At 38.3% G+C, this 16955-nt stretch overlaps 2 protein-coding genes across 6 annotated transcripts; one reads left to right on the top strand and one right to left on the bottom strand.

Annotated features, from left to right (window-relative positions):
• The first annotated feature begins 409 nt into the window (after positions 1-409).
• Positions 410-5078, top strand: LOC306762075 (peroxiredoxin-like 2A). 3 transcript variants are annotated; one of them, XM_079248456.1, is made up of 7 exons: positions 431-474; positions 2096-2346; positions 3106-3288; positions 3641-3732; positions 3824-3964; positions 4066-4230; positions 4313-5077. In XM_079248456.1, exons 2-7 carry the CDS (start codon positions 2151-2153, stop codon positions 4406-4408), a joined length of 873 nt encoding a protein of 290 aa, XP_079104582.1. In that variant the 5' UTR covers positions 431-474; positions 2096-2150; the 3' UTR covers positions 4409-5077. The 3 variants fall into 3 exon arrangements, with proteins under 3 accessions (XP_079104584.1, XP_079104582.1, XP_079104583.1); XM_079248457.1 differs by lacking the exon at positions 431-474 and adding an exon at positions 2003-2017 and having other exon boundaries at positions 4313-5078; XM_079248458.1 differs by lacking the exon at positions 2096-2346 and having other exon boundaries at positions 410-474; positions 4313-5075.
• Positions 5079-5742: 664 nt separating this feature from the next.
• Positions 5743-16200, bottom strand: sfxn3 (sideroflexin 3). Of its 3 annotated transcripts, XM_079248538.1 has the most exons (11): positions 16126-16200; positions 12477-12669; positions 12100-12270; positions 10771-10869; positions 10104-10179; positions 9898-9983; positions 9689-9816; positions 9235-9284; positions 9013-9062; positions 8870-8917; positions 5743-8770 (listed from the first exon to the last, which is right to left on the bottom strand). In XM_079248538.1, the coding sequence occupies exons 2-11, from the start codon at positions 12638-12640 to the stop codon at positions 8674-8676; spliced, it is 969 nt and encodes a 322-aa protein (XP_079104664.1). In that variant the 5' UTR covers positions 12641-12669; positions 16126-16200; the 3' UTR covers positions 5743-8673. The 3 variants fall into 3 exon arrangements, 2 of the variants coding, with proteins under 2 accessions (XP_079104664.1, XP_079104665.1); XR_013771490.1 differs by lacking the exon at positions 5743-8770 and having other exon boundaries at positions 8877-8917; positions 9633-9816; XM_079248539.1 differs by lacking the exons at positions 5743-8770; positions 8870-8917; positions 9013-9062 and having other exon boundaries at positions 9136-9284; positions 9633-9816.
• Positions 16201-16955: the final 755 nt, after the last annotated feature.

Below are 16955 nucleotides of genomic sequence, written 5' to 3' on the forward strand. Positions count from 1 at the left end.
CCATTTACAATGTTACAGGAAAAGTCCCAATTGACTGTAAAGAGAGTTAAAGCAGTGAAAGAATTGGCAAAATGGGCAAACTATGTAATACAAGAAAAAAGGGTAAAGGACCCATACAAGACATACTAATCAAAAAGACATGATCATAAAAGGACAGAATAGTAAAAAAAATATATATAAAAAACACACGCCCAACACAGTGGCATATAACAACATTTCAAATAGTGTAAGAATATGAATGTGTATATTATCTCGTTTTCTATGAGGTTTCCTGTTTTTTTCTTCTTTTTATATACATTCTATGATTTTACCTGTCGTCAAATCTTGTACTCTGTCTTGCAACAGTCTTTTCATCGGAATGTCAGCTGTCTTGATCGATTAGTTTGCCTGCACTCAAATTCGTTTAGTACGCCTGCGCAGAAATCTGTTGACAAGCGTCTATTCAGACGTTTTTTTGCTGCTTCATTGTTTCTGGTGAGTGCTATTTTATGATTAAACTAATGAATAACTTTTATATAAAAGGGGCAGTATCCACATATATTTAGTCGCTGCTGTTAGCTAGCTCCAACCCAGATCCTGTAGAGCAAAGTTTTATTGCTAAATGCATAAATGCTAATTAGTGGACTGTTGAAACAAAACCACCGTCACTATCGGGACAAACTGCAGTAACTTTAAACCGAACGACTTCCCTAACGAAACGGTGCAAACCTCGATGCTGTCCGTATTAATTGTCATTTAAGCGTGGCCTGTGGAGCCTATCGGTTTCTGTTAGTTTAGTTACACAATCTGAGTATCAAGGTCATGAATCGTTTAAATTGTAGTCGGAGCAGTTACTGGTCTGTTTTGCTGTTTCATCTTTTGGTTTGCAAGTTGTAAAAACAAACATGACGCAGGTGTGAAAGTCCTCAAGCAATCTGACAATGGAGCTTAACAAGTTGTGTGTTAAAACATTTGAAAAAAATTAGGTAAGCCATTACATAACACGATAAACACTAGAGTAAAGTACAGAAGAACGAGGATGTGTGCATTTAAAGTCTACTCTAAAACAATAAATCTGGCGAATAACTTTATTTTAAACGTTTAACAAAATAGTGTCATCTATATATATATATATATATATATATATATATATATATATATATATATATATATATATATATATATATATATATGTGTGTGTGTGTGTGTTGAACATGTTTCCATCAAATTACCAGCACAGATCCATGAAAATTCCTGCCATTGTTTGTACTAAATCCAGGATAAAATACCATTAAAGTTCACTTTAAAGTAACTGGGTAGATTTACCTAAGTTTTTTTCCCCCTTTTTTCCTAATCATGACCTTTCCATGGCACTTGAGAGAAATTTAATTAAAATAATAAATAATGATTGTTTTCAGTGTTGGTATGAAACACTAAATTACATGTGTTGACAGCTCTTTTTGGTGCCATGTCTGCAACTGGATATCAAAGTCCACAGCATTTATTTAGTTACAGACGTTTCTATTGGCTGCTGCAATTTTTTAATCATTTCCTGTGTGTGTGAGTTATAAAGTGCACCACAGATGCATCTGAGCGACTTGGTGTTTGTAGCCAGATGAGCTGAAACTCAGGAGAGAAGTCCATTTTTTCTGCTTGGCGGGAAAAGTAACAAGTTAGTATTAAACATTCCTACTTTCAAACAGTTTGACAGATAATTCAGATGTTTTTGTTTTTCTGCAGCAGATTGTAAACTGATTTTACAAGTTAGTGTTTCAGTCTGACATGTTCGTTCATTTAGGATGCTTTAGTTTAAAAATAGCCCGTTTATTTATGGTGGCTGAACATTCACGCTGTAAGACCGGTAAGACAAGAGCCACACGTTTTCAACTTCACGCGTTGCATTTTGATTTTGTTCCAGTGGTTTTTCTTGTCATCTAAGGAGTGAGAAATTACTTTGTGAAACAGAGCCAACTGGTTTGACAGTAAAATGTCACAGAATATTACACTTGTTAGCCTGCTAAAAAGGATCTCTCCTCAAGTAAGTCTGTACTGTGCAGCATGGCATGGTGGGAGGGTTTAACCTGCTTAGAAAAGCCTTGTGTTTTGTGTCTTACAGTGAAATCTTGAGGGTCTTTTGTAGCGAGAGACTCAGACCTGTACCACAGTCCCTGATGCTGGCTCTGTCCAGATGTTCGACAGCGCTGAGGTGGAGAATTTCCCTGTGCTGCAGTGCACTCCCTCTGGGGAGCTCTGCCACAAGCAGCAAGCCCTCCACCAATGCCAAAAGCCAGTTTCTAATGACCCAGAGCGCTCTGTTTCACCAAAGTAAAGCCAAAGCAAGCCCAGATCCAAACAAGATAACTTCAGGCAAGGACATGTGTGCCTGTATACACTGTTAGCTGTCCTCTGTAACAACCCAGACAACAAACAAAAAGAGATTTCACATCGAAATATTTGTGGTCTGGTCTGAACATAGCGATGCTTTAGTTTACTTACTCTGTCTTGGAATGGGTCCAAGTCTTCCAGACACGGTTAAGCAAAGCGAAAAAAGATGTGTCACTGAATTTCATATTTGATTTTTATCTTTCAGATGCCATGAAAAGAGTGTGTGATCTCAAGTTTAAATTCACATTAGAAAAAATATGCTGTTTTTACTGACTTTAAATTGATGCAATGTAGAAGTTAACATATAAATGAGCTTTGTGCAGGTGGAAATTACATATTTTTAACTTTTGGAATAATGTTTTGACAAATGGATGTTTAAAGACTTGAGATCAAATGTAATATTAAATATTTAGATATTTCTTTGACCAGATAATTAAGAAAAAGATTTCACAATTAGTTTAAATATTATCTAATGTGTGTTTGAAATAGTTAATCCCATTGGTGTGGTTTAGTTTAGGGTCAGATGAGAGGCTGTTATAGCAGAAAGCCTGACTGTAACACAAACTGCTCGAAACTTCCCTGGCACTAGGTGGGCATGCTGGGTCTTGTTGGACTCCAGGAGGTATGATTTCTTGTAGAAAACAAGAGCTTGAGGTATTTCTCAGCAGTGCTGCATGTTTAGATTAGAGTTCACAGCCGTTTCAACAACCACTTTCATGTTTCTGCTTTGTTGGGCTGCAGTGTCATTGGGGTCTGGACTGGAAGGGGAGCTTCTTGAAATGGGGATGTGGTCGCTAGGTCTGGGTGCTGTTGGAGCCGCCATAGCTGGAATTTTCTTGGCCAACACTGATCTGTGTCTCCCTAACGCTGCCAATGCATCGCTGGAATACCTTGAAGATGCCAACCTGCAATCTACGACTGAAGGTTTGTGGCTCCTAGATGCATTTTAATGAAATAATCCACCAACAAGCCTTTTTGTCACAACAACTGTAGAATTTGTTAGTTGCATGCGTGCACACTTTGGACATGCAGTGAAGGAAGTTTTATGCAGGATTTAACAAAAAGCTGTCATCGTCACTTTTAAGTGACTATTTGTGCTTTCCCTAATAAGCATGCTCACGACATACATGCCCCAGTTTTCCTTTTTCTCCCTTGAGAAAAATCAGATATTTTTATCAGATATTTTGTGGCTCTGCTACAACCTGGTGGCTGTAGAAGAAGACACATGCAAAGTTCAGGTCCTGCTGTAGACAGTATGTTATTGTTTTGTCTGCAGATGAAAAGGTCATCAAAGCAAAGAGTCTTTGGGAGAAGAACGGGGCTGTGATCATGGCCGTACGACGACCTGGATGATTTTTGTGCAGAGAGGTAAAATTACAACAACATTAGAATTGAAGATGTTCTAAATGAACTCCGAGGTTCATGTGGGTTAAATTTCTCCTGTTTTGTTCCACATTAGGAGGCCTCAGAGCTCTCCTCTCTGAAGCCCCAGCTGTCAGAGCTTGGGGTCCCTCTGATCGCTGTGGTGAAGGAGAACGTTGGCACGGAGATCCAGGACTTCAGACCGCACTTTGCTGGGGACATCTATATAGACGATCAGGTTTTCAGCAATAGAACTTCTGAGTTTTTCCATTTGTGTTAAAGTTACCAAAACAATATTTTTTTTGGAGCTTGGCTCACAAAAACAATTTTTCCTATTAGAAACGTTTCTACGGCCCCCTGCAGAGGAAGATGGGGGGCCTGGGCTTCCTTCGTCTTGGAGTGTGGCAGAATTTCATCCGGGCTTGGAGGTCTGGTTACCAGGGCAACATGAGTGGAGAGGGCTTCATCCTGGGAGGAGTGTTTGTCATCGGAGCAGGAGACCAGGTAGCTAATGGAACATGTAAACTGAACACACTGGCTCAGTTTTACCAGGTGAAACACGTCTGCTTCGTATGCCGTTTTGCAGGGAATCCTCCTGGAACATCGTGAGAAGGAGTTTGGGGACAAGGTGGACACGGCCGACGTTCTAGAAGCTATAAAGAAAATTGTGCCCGTGAAATAATATTTGTAGTAATAGACAAAGAGCAGGTACATTTCATTAGAGCCTACAACAAACAAATGATTTTCTTTTAGCTTGACATGTTGAATTGTGGTCAAAGTCTGAATTTTTGAACATCACATTACCTGTCTTTTGCACTATATGTTGTTTAATGTGTAAAATGAGCTGTGAAATGCAGGACAGAGCTGATGTTATTCCAGCATTTGCCAGTCATTACTCTTTTTTACCTCTGCTAACACCCAGAAGCTAGGATTTTGACACGGGTATTACAAATTAAGGGACTTTGAGGCAGCGTTCTCATTCAGGTACAGTAATCCTTCCACCTGAAAACCATTTCCATCTCAAGGCTGGATTTCATATTGATTTAGATATATTATCTGCATTGTAGTGGCACATTTTTATTAGTGTGTAAAAGCTTAATTTGCTTCCCCTGGTCAAGCCCCAACAGCCTCTGACATGAAAGGTGGGGGTGTGTGGCCTGTGTGCGTGTGATAATGACAACTTGACTCTAAACTCAGTGCTGAGGAGAGCAGGTTCGATACTCAAACATATACAGGTTCAGCTCCTGTCCTCATACTGAAGAGTGTTTAGTGATGCTTGAAGCAGGTGTTGCTTGCATGTGTGTGAGACACAAAGCTCACAAAGACATGTGCATACAAACAAATAAAAACATAGTTTCACTGTTGTTCTTGTTTTTATTTTATTTTTCACACGACTTATGAAAAATGAACAACTCTCTCAAAAGACTTAAGTATATTTAAATGTTTTTTTATGCCATGTCATCTGATCGTCTGCAGGTGTGAAAACTGCACGATGCGATGTTAGGCTGCAACTCCCAACGTAACAAACTCAAGCTCGAAAAACATTTATATTGAGGATTTAACTGATTAGCATCTAAAATGTTTAAAGGTGCAGATCTGTGACCAAAAGAAAGCAGCAAACCATTCCTTTGCTAATGATGCTGAAACTTTGGCTTTGTCGGGCCTAATCATGGCAAGTGTGATAATACAGGAATTTATTTAAAGTATGCTGCTATTTTCTTTCAGTTTGAGTAAAAATCTTGCAACTAATTCAAATATTCTTTTGTATTTTAAAGTTAAAAAAAAAATTAAAACCACAAGTTAGCCCCATATTTGTAAAATAAATTAAAATAGACCTGGTTTAAGATGTATATTCATTTCATTATGCATATGCAGTTTTCCAGCACAGGCCTTGAAATTGGGACAGGGCTCAAAGAGTTAGTTTCTTTTCCTAACTACAACAAATCCACAATATATTTCCAGCATATTGATCATTTACAATGTTTAATGTTACTGCATCAAGCAGACAGGTGTGAACATGGTTACATGTTTTATTCTACTGCTCTACATTTCACAACATCTGAAAACAATAAACAGGGAGAAAACACTGCACCAATACTGACAGAACTTAATGTTTGTAAGTTGTATGTCACAAAAAATAGAAGCAAAACATTCAGTGTAACAAGAACAAATCGAATCATTTCAGTTGTGCTTGTGGGACTAAAAGCATACACAATAGGTATAAAACAGTGTTATTACTGCAAAGTTTTGTTAGTGATCTTACTGTAATGTCAAAGTCAACGCATTGGTTTAAAATGAAGTTTATCTGCTAGTTTAAAAAGGGGAAAAAAAAATTCATGGTTGTGCTTTGTAAAATTCCTTAAAATGTTGGTGTGTTGAGTGCTGCACAATTTGGAAATCACTCGCAAACAGCAAAATGGTTTTACAGAAGAAAAGTCTGGTAAAAGGTCCACAGGCTAAAGCTGAAGCAAAAACATTAAAAGCCACAGACTTCCTCTCCGCAATTCATTACAATTCATACCCGTGTCATCTTTGGCTCGATCTGCAGGTGTGACAGCTGCTGGTCCTGACGTCACAAGCTGAGATGGAGTTTTAAAACATATTTTATTGCCAAGCCTCATCTTTCAGTTTGTTCTAGACACTCTTACAGCAAAACAAAAAAAAGCTTCTTGGTTATGGGCAATGAAGGTAGGTAAAATGATATAGGTTTGACTAGCATTCAACACCCAACAAAATTGTGAAAACTTTCAAAATATACACTTTAACATAGCAACAGAAATTCAGCTAGCTATTATAGCAGCAAGCAAAAGCTAGATAGTGCATTTTAACCCTCAGCAAGAAAACTCAAAACACAGCACAGGGCAGCTACTGCGAGCCTGTCTACCTCTGGAATCCTGTGGTGCCCGCTGTGAAACACCATCCCGCAGTGCATGTGATCATAAATCTGTTTGATTCAAGACTCACAGAGCAGCCAGCCGATGAAACATGAGAATAAAATGTCATTTTTGGATGACATGCAAACATCTTAAATGAAAGCAGTGAATTGTAGGATCATCAAATCATGATTTTCCTGTACAGAAATGGCAAAGCAGTGCAGTTGCTACAGTCCCTTTAGTTATTTGTTACATGGATGCACACATGAGCATTGTCATACAATCATTTTTAAAAACGAACACACACACACAACATCCTACTGCACAAACACTGAATTATTGCGACTGTGTCTTCTGTACCGGGATAAGCCCGAAAAAAGGGACGTGTCTCCAATCCGAGAACTTCATTCATTCATTTTCCAAACCGCTTATTCCAATTCAGGGTCGCGGGGAAGCTGGAGCCCATCTGCTGGACTGACTCAATCTCTCATGCATATGTGCTTTTTACATTACACCTTATACACACGGAATATATATATATATATATATATATATATATATAGATAGATAGATAGATAGATAGATAGATAGATAGATAGATAGATAGATATCTATCTATATATATATCTATATATATATAGATATATATATATAAATATTTCCAAGAAAATATATACTTATTTTCACATGATATAGACAAAAGAAAATGGGATAAACTCAGCTATTTCCTCAAGTACAACACTACAACTTTCTACCTTGGACGGCCGGGTTTGATCAGAGGTGTTAAAACTCCAAACTATCCACTTCAACAAAGCAACGACAAACACTTTGCATACAATACTGTGCTTTCCTCGTCTGCAAACAGGTATTTAGTATTTAAACTAAGTCACAACATTTATTAGTTTAATTTGGTACATCAGAACATCGATGGCTCAAGCAGGGGTTTGCATGTCGCAGCTAAATATTGCAAATAAAACTCACCACTTTTATCTAAAAGAAAATAAAGAAGCCTTGTGATGTTTTGAGTTGCAAAGTTTTTGCATGATAGCAGCAACGCATATTCAACTGCCTCTGCACAGCATTTATATTTAAAAGTAGACTAATTCAGAAGGGAATCTAAGATCAGATAACAGCACTTTGTTCTTTTACTTCCTTCCTCCTACAACACATGCAGATACATTATGACCCAAGTACCCAAAAATAGGTGACAGACAGAGAAAATCTGCATGTCACTTTACAAGTTTGAGTTGAGTATTAACTCGTGTATTTATTTGGCGAAGCTTTGTGAGCATTTGTAGGATAAATTTTAAATGTATTTGTTACCACGTGTACCTAGCACCTCATTAGCTGGTCTAATAACACGAAGGGGCATAAGTACACTTAAATAAGAGAAGTGAGAAGCTGCACTGGTTTACAAGAGGCAGAGTAAACAGATTTTTATGTGAAAAGTAGGGACTATCTAGAGCTACTGCACACAGTCTTTTCTTTTAAAAACTGGACTATAGTTAGAAAAAAAACGTACAATTTTGAGGTCGTATATATTTTTTGAGAAATACTTTCAGATGTAACTTTCCAAAACAGAATAAATATGAAGGAGCAAGAGTTTAAAGAGCGAGGACACAAGGCAAAAAGATGATGTTACATTCGGAAGAGACAAGCTTCAAACTGGAGAGATTTAACAGGAACCTGAATGTAATGGATAATATTAATGAGCAATGAGTCAAACACGAATCAGTCATAAATGGCCGCACAATATGCAGTTTAACCATCGGAAGACAAAAGCCAAAAAAACGTCACAACACAACAAAATACATCAGAAGATTACTTTTCATCCTTAAGAAACACTCCCCTATCTCTCCAAGCAGCGTTTCATTTTTCCTTCAGTGAATCTTCTTTTTCAAATACTCACAATCTAATTTCTACACCAGCAGCTACAGAAAACAGTCGCAGCAATAACAACAAAAAAAATGCATATATACTTTTACTCTCCCACATGTGCCCATTATAACATACATGTGTCTTTATGTGCAAGTGTTTATTTGCTTTGTGCATATGCATGGAGTGTTGGCTGTGCCTACAGGCCCTTGTTAAAGTAGACTGTGGTGGTACTGGGACTCGTCTGTCGTATCCTTTCCTGCAGATCTGGCTCCAGCCCGCTAAGGCTCATCGAGCTACAAAGAGATGATGGTTAATCATCATTAATGTGCTGCTATGTGTTGGAAAACACATCATGTGCAATGAACAAGAGAGGTGAAAGTGACTGGCAGTACCTTTTCTGAGGGAACAGGGCGCAGCACAGGGGAGTTGCAAACACCAGGCTGAAAATAAGAAGAGAAAAAAAATGTTTTATATCTGTAGTTACCAGGTAATGTTAAAAAAAAAAAAAAAAGATTACAAAGTGTAGTTCACTTACCACAGACCAACCAGTCCCACTTGGACTGGAGCGTTTAGAATTGGAAAACGCTACAACAAAGCAAAAAGAAATCAGAGTAGGCAGAAATGCAGTGAAATCAGACATACCAGGAGGTTGTCTCTGTCCACAGGGAGGTATAGCTGTGCTGTATGTGCTGCAAGATTAATGTGGCAAGCCTCTTCAGCTTGACAAAACATCAGAGCATGAATGCAGTCAGCTTACCTTCATGAAAGCTCTCTTCTCAAGAGAATTCATTATGACAGGTGGAATAGCTGTTGGAGGAAAGAAAGCAGAAAATAATGAGCCGTTTTATTTCAGTCTCCTCCTAAAACCCTGACAATACCAGTAGGTTGACTTGGCTGGGTGTTGTAGCAGAAATGTCAAATAGAAACTGGTCTTTCTGTGAGATGCAGGGTGATTTTTTTTTTTAGCTCTTTTCCCTGCAAATGGAAAAAAGCTGAAAACAACTCCGGAAAAGTTTTTGACCAACAGATAACCAGTTTGGCCTTAATTCACCAACAAGGATCTGAGCACAAGTGACATTCACACATGAGCCAAACCAGCTATTTGTCTATCATGAATCCCTGTATGATGGACCATCTCCATTTACATATACTTACTACAAAAATATTGATTTCAGCCACCTCAAATGATGAGACACAAGGACTGAAATTACCCATCGCTGGAACTGCCATGCCGATCCTGGACACCACCACCTGTATAATGGCTTGTTTGGCAGCGTTTACAGATTCTCCTAACCTGTTTCCATTCTCATCTGTCACAGGGATACCGTACTTCAATTCCCTGACAGAAGCACATGCAAAAGTCATGTCAAGAAGCTGTATCGGCTTTGCCATTCACTAATCAATACTGCAGTGACCTCACCTCTGTCTCATAAAGGGAATGTTGATACAATTAGCAGCTGCAACAGCAGCAAAAGGAACAAACCGGCTGACGATTGGGGGGAGGCGCTGCCAAGATGAGAAATCAATGACACATTCAGAAATCTGACATATTTTTCAAATCAGTGAGTCTGTATCCAGGTTACTTCTTAAGCTTCATGTGCAAATACTGTGCACTACAAGTGTTACCTTTGCTAGAGACTTTAGTCCAAGGGCTGTGACGACAGCTCCACTGGTCGCACTAACATAAGCCGCACCCAGCTGGCTGCAAGAATGCAGATGAAGTAGATACAAGTCACACATTTTAACCATCTGCTTCCCTCTCATACATCTAAAATAGCCGACCTATGTGACAGGTTATGTATGAATAGCACAGCTGAGAGTCGATAAACAAGAAGCATTTATAACAGATGGAACATAATTCAAAGTTGGGTTGCTCAAATATAAGTGCAAAGTCAGGTAATGTATGACATGTTAAATAGCAAGCAACTTTTACAAATTATTATAAAGCATAAGATAATGAGACATCTGAATTCATGCTTAAATACATATTTACATGTTACATAGGGCCACATTCCTGTTCAAAAAATGCATGCATTTGATGCAATTCTGCAGAAAATGCACGCATTGTTTTAGCACAGTGAAGTCAGTATGCTAGTACATGTTAACCTGACTTCAGATGGGAATCTACGTCAGCATGAGGTCATGGTGACATGAGGCTGATCATGCTTATCAGTGGAACATAATACCGCTGTGAGGGAGAGGACAGCAGCTCCCACAACCTCCTTACAGACACTAGTTTAGAAGGAGGACAGGAATGATCTAGAGTGGAAGGGAATTGAGAAGTCCTCCCTACTTCACGGTGATGGGAGCATCTCCACTGCGGTTGGTGTAGTTGACGATGGCGTTGAAGGACTGGTTAACCCACTGCCAGAACACAACTGCTGGAGTAGTTCTGCAAACACAACAGAGCACATGTTGTGATGCGCTTGAGGAAGTGAGATTTCACACTTTTTTGAGGGCTGCAGCATAAAAAGTTCTGTAACAGAGATAAAAACCATAAGAGCAGAGCATGCAAAGAGCTTTCTTCTGGTGTTGACAATTTATATTCACACCATCTGCGTCCTCCATCGAGTCACATTTGTCGTGTTGTTGCCAAGTTGTGCTTTGCAAGTCCCAATGAAGAGTTGTTAGCCACACTAATGTAAATAAATACACAGATTAAGTTGTTGTCGTCAAGTAAAGACCTCTATCCTTAACCTGGCCAAGGTGCATTTCTCTTTCTGAAGACAAAAATAAAGGCAGAAAGATCCACAAAACAACAACCGAGGACGACTGAAGCAAAGACCTGATAAAGCATCACAAAGACAAAGACCTGTGTTTAGATCATGCTTTCAAGCAGTTTGAGCCTTGTAAAGTTTTTTTTTTTGTTTTTTTTTAATCAAATATAAAAAGAATGAGTTTTTAAATTGATGATTAGTTAAATATTTCCAATTAAAAGTGAGACAATTCTTTGCCTTTTAAATCAAAGCTGTGAGTCTGAAATTAATGCATTAACTAATGTGAATATATTAAGTTAAAAGCTAAAGAAACACAAAACAAATTTATGTCCTGATTTTTCTACACCTGACTAAATGTGTGGATTATGAGCCAAACATTGGCGCCCTCAAGTGTTCATAGGCAGAAACAACACTGAAATAATTGGTTATTAACCAATTATAAATCCCTCCAAAATAGATATTTAATGATGTAAAACAGAAAGTCCGAAGTGATTAGTATTAAACAAGTATAAATATGCAGACGATAATGTATGCATAATAAAGTTGTAAGGAATATTTATATCTTTTTCTTTTACTTTGATCAAATGTCAAACTTTGAAATCTTTTTACTTCTTTACTGCCAATCACTATGTTGTATAAGCAAAAGATCGAGAGCACATTGAGTTATCAGAATTCAACGGTGAGGGTGGCTTTTTTTTTTTTTTTTTTTAATTTTTTTTTTTTATTCTTTAAGAGGATTTTCACTGTGGAGGGATTACATTTTCTATTTTTAACCACTGCTGTATGCAGCATGACATGACTTTACGTTCAAACACAATTTGCATCGCGTTAATTTATCATACTTTTATTTTTTTAATTTAGAAACAGTCAGTGTGTGGTTTAGGAAGCAGTGAAAGGTTTTTTACCTGTAGAAGGTGAGCATGCAGCCTGTGATGGACATGTTCATTGGCACTTGAGCGGACATCCGGCCAATCACAAACATCTTCTCCCCGGTGTCAGGGTGGAAGGCAGAGTCATAAACGTACTTGGCCCTCCAGAGTTCATCCTCTGTCAAGCCAGGTTTGACAATACCAGATCTGAAAAAAGGTTAAAACAGCTGCATGATTTCATATTTTCACAAAGAAACTTTCCCACCATCTGGTTGCTAAATTCATGCCACACTATTATGGAAGGAAATCACTTTCCATTTAAGTTTCTGTGCAATTCATTTAAGTAGCCACAATTTTTACCTGTTCAGCAAAAGGTTTCACCTTTGATTCCACCCTCTATTTTCTGACCTCACCTGTAATTCTCTACGATCACTCTGGCCTCCTCCAGAGTCTCAGAGGACAGCAGGACATTCCTTGGATCTGTGACCATAAAAAAGTGCTTGGCACGACCCATGAATGTGCCCTGGTCCCATCTCGGTTCCTTGATGTTTATGTTGAGTGACAGCTCCTCAGACATCCTGGCTCTCTCTTGATCAAAAGCAGGAACTATTTTAGTGGGAGAAAAATAAACAGACTAAATTAGCATGTGTGTATATATATATATATATATATATATATATATATATATATATATATATATATATATATATATATGTGTGTGTGTGTGTGTGTGTGTGTGTGTGTGTGTGTGTGTGTGTGCAAATTAACAATTTTATGTTAATAATAACCTAATCAGAATTAGAGTTTAGATAGCTTTCTTTGAAAATTATAGTATACATGTGTTAAAATGAAGACTGCAAAGTGTTTGACCAACCTGAACGAAGAACAGAAAAATCCATCCCAAGCAATAGGACAACGATTTATATACTCTGCTGTTTAAAAGTAAGCACTGCAGTCTGATTGCCAGATGTAAAGGTAAATTTAATACAATGAAAAACCCTGGCAGCCAAGTTAAGCCCCACAATCTCTGCCTCATTATTAACATTGCAGAAGCATGACTGAGGTGAGGACCCCTCCCCCAGCACAAAAAAAGCACACCACCCAGTACAACTGCACATGGCCATCTTTGACTAAATAACCTCTAGCAAACTATCTGACCTGTTTTACTGCATGTTCCCCCTCTCAGTCCTTTCATACAAATACATGCAGCTGCTTTTACAATCAAGAATTTCACCAAGTAGTTAATTATTATGTTTAGCATTACAATTTCCTATTTTTCTTTCAGATACACCCCCCCCCAAACCTGCAATATGTGGGCATATTTTCCTTGTAATATCAACTGATGGTTTAAAAAGACTGATATATGTAACTACTAGAATCTTACTAGTCTTTTAGATGCCAAATGGATTATCAGTTTAGTTGTCTCTGCTCTTTATAATTTTAGTGAAAAGGAATATAAAGATTGCCAAAATTAATTATAAAAATAAAGTGCAAAGCCTGTTTACTTCAGGACATTCTCGCTCTGCTTGGGACGGCGTGAAAACCATGATGGGGATGGGTTCTAATAAGAATCCTATCAGCACTGGAGTAAATAATGGATCTGACTTTAGCTTTGCTAACAAACTTAATTCATTTTACAATCGGTTTGATATTCATGATTTCAGGGATGAATTGACAGTTTTGAAGAACAGTGTAACTGAGCCAAAAAGCACTGTCCATGTCGATCGAGTTATGGTTGTAAAACTCTTTAAAGGAGTAAAGGAGAGGAAGAGCCCTGGCCCTGACGGTATTGGGGGACGGGTCCTAAAAAACTGTGCGGAGCAAGTGGCAGACATCTTTTGTTATATCTTTTCAAAATCTCTTGAGCTCTGTCAGATACCTGCCCTGTGGAAAAAATCCGTCATCGTTCCTGTTTCAAAAGTCAGGTCACCCAAAGAACTTAATGATTTCAGGCCCATCGCGCTTACATCTCTGGTCATGAAAGCCCTGGAAAAAGTAGTTAAGTCTGAATTGCTGAGTTGTGTCAATCCAATCCTTGACCCATTCCAATTTGCTTATCGGCCAGGTAGAGGTGTAGATGATGCAATCGCTACCCTCCTAAATTTGACACTCAGTCATCTCGAAGGTGCAAGGACGTTAGTGCGGCTGCTCTTCATTGACTTTTCCTCAGCCTTCAACTCAATTCAGCCACATCTACTGGCAGAGAGACTTAAATATATGAATGTGGATGGAACTTTGATTCTATGGCTAATTGACTTTCTAACATGCAGGACTCAGCAAGTTAGAGTCAACAGCATTCTGTCTGACTCTCTGGTTTCCTCCACCGGTGCACCTCAGGGTTGCATTTTGTCTCCCTTGTTGTTTGTATTGTACACAAATATGTGCCAAAGCCTCCATGAGAACCGCCATGTCATTAAGTTTGCTGATGATTCTGTCATAGTTTCTCTGGTCTCTGGTGATGTTCTTGATCATGGCCCTGTCTTGACTGACTTTCTTGAGTGGTGTCAGTCTTCTTTCCTGCACATAAATGTGTCAAAGACAAAAGAATTGTTGATAGATTTTAGGAAATCCACTCCTGCCCTCCCTCCTGCCCTGATAAATGGACAGGTAGTTGAGGTGGTGCATCAGTACAAGTACTTGGGAACAGTACTGGACAGTAAATTAACATTCGACACCCAGGTTGATGCTGTCTGTAGTAAAGCTCACCAGAAAATGCACTTCCTTCGCAAATTGAGATTTTTTAACGTCGACAATGTTTTTATGAAAATGTTTTATTCCTGTTTTGTGGAGTCAACTCTTACCTTTGCTTTTCTTTGCTGGTTTGGCATGTTAAATCTTAAAAATCGAAACCGCTTACAAAGCATAGTTAAAGAGTGCAGTAAAATTACTGGCTGTCAGTTAAGTGATTTGTGGGACCTTTACAAATGCAGGGCTGTATGCAAGGCAAAGAAAATCCTTGCAGATCCTGCCCATCCTCTGCACAGGCAGTTTCAGCCATTGCGCTCAGGCAGGAGATATTGCGTGCCTAAGTTTAAAACCAATAGAGTCAGAAACTCCTTCATCCCAAGAGCCATTGGATTTTTAAATAAATCATAGTTGTTAATTTGCTACTTTTAGCGTCGCTTTATGTGCTGTGATGTTCTCATCTTACCATGTTTCCACTGTTATTTAACTTGCCTTTTATTATTTTATTATATTATTTTATTATTATTTTATTATTTTACTATTTTTATTTTATTATTTTACTATTTTTATTGTTTGTTGTTGTTGACTGATTGCACTTTTATGCTACCGGCTGCACACAAATTGCCCTTCGGGGACCTAATAAAGTATTGATTGATAGTGGTCCACATCAGCTGTAACACCATTACAACAATGTATTTGCATTTACAACCAGTATTTCTGCGTTGTTTGCAGGGACAATCCTCACAGTGGCCATGAATTATTACAAGACCATTAGAGAAGTGAAATGTGGAATTTTTTTTCTTGTCACGACTGGGACACCACTGGTTTAATCCAACAGCAGCAAAAGGATTTAGAAATCCCATTAGCCATGTGCCAGGACAAGAGTACAACTGATGGAAGAACAAACACTGGCTTAACAGCTGAAAACAAGCATAAAAACTGGATTTGGTTACTATTATTAAATAGTTTTCAAATACAAGACACCGATCGATGCAAGGTTTTGACTGAAGGGATTTGAGAAGTCACGACATGCTACCGGTTTCTCTTAGCAGCAATGTAGCCGACAAGCTAGCAAGGTAGCAAGTGGTACCATCAAAACATATCTACTGGAGCTCAGAAATAGAAGGTCTGGACATCAAAAGCAATTTATGATTCCACCAAATCAAATATCAACGTGGACAGAAAAAGAAGCAGCTTTTTATGTATGAAAACAAACCATTTGCTAACAGTTTCCAGGAAGCTAGCCAGCAGTTTACTAGCTAAAACAACCATCCTGGCAGTTCAGTTAGCGTTAGAAAAGCACACATTTACACGAAGCGCACGTAAATTTAGTTTAAAGAAATTGCATATACCAATAAGGTCTGCACTAATACCTACCTGCTCTTAATTCTTAGTTGTTTTCAAATGTATGACCTCTCAATATCACAGCACCATCCGGTGGTCCTATGATGCCTTCAAGTACAGTAAAATTATGGTAAATCAGGGATGCCATGAAGGAATTTCAGGAATGATCAAGTATGGTAAAATAATAGTCAGTGCTGTGGGTAAAACAGAGCAGAAGACAATTTATCATCATATTTAACTCGTGAGAACCAGGGAGAATATGTCTACAGTGATAAAAATGAAATTACAAACTTAACATAGAAATGTACAGACTCAAAATCATTCAAATAGATATTGGATCTTATGTGAAATTACGTTTTTTTTCTTCCCCATACTATTTATTAAACATTTACCTGAACATTTGATAAAAGCCCCGCATTAACACCCAAACCCATAAGAAAACCAAGCATTTGAGCAGTCAGTGAACGCAGCAGCGTGCTATCAACACACACAAGGGGCGGAGTTTTGTCGCGGAGGACGAGAGTAGCAGGGCGTGATAAGCAGGCAGCGTTTGATTGGCTGGAAACAGCTTACTGGCTCGAGAGGGTTTTACAATTTAACACATGTTGGAAACCAATTCAAATATTATAGAGATATTTAAGGAGATGTTTCAAGCTTAGGTCATGGTATGGACTGTAGTCCTCAATGTCTTCTTGAGGAATACAGCCAAAAGGAAACATGTAGGCTAACCGCGAATAAGTTTATTTATTTATATAAACTCCAGTGGTCATCTTCGTTGATCATATAATTTATATTCTATAAGTGAGCTCTGTTTTGCATGATACGCATGCAAGGCTCATACTGAATGGTCTGCATGGATGTGG

Source organism: Telmatherina bonti, assembly GCF_933228915.1.
Source record: "Telmatherina bonti genome assembly, chromosome: 11".
Classification (NCBI taxonomy): domain Eukaryota; kingdom Metazoa; phylum Chordata; class Actinopteri; order Atheriniformes; family Telmatherinidae; genus Telmatherina; species Telmatherina bonti.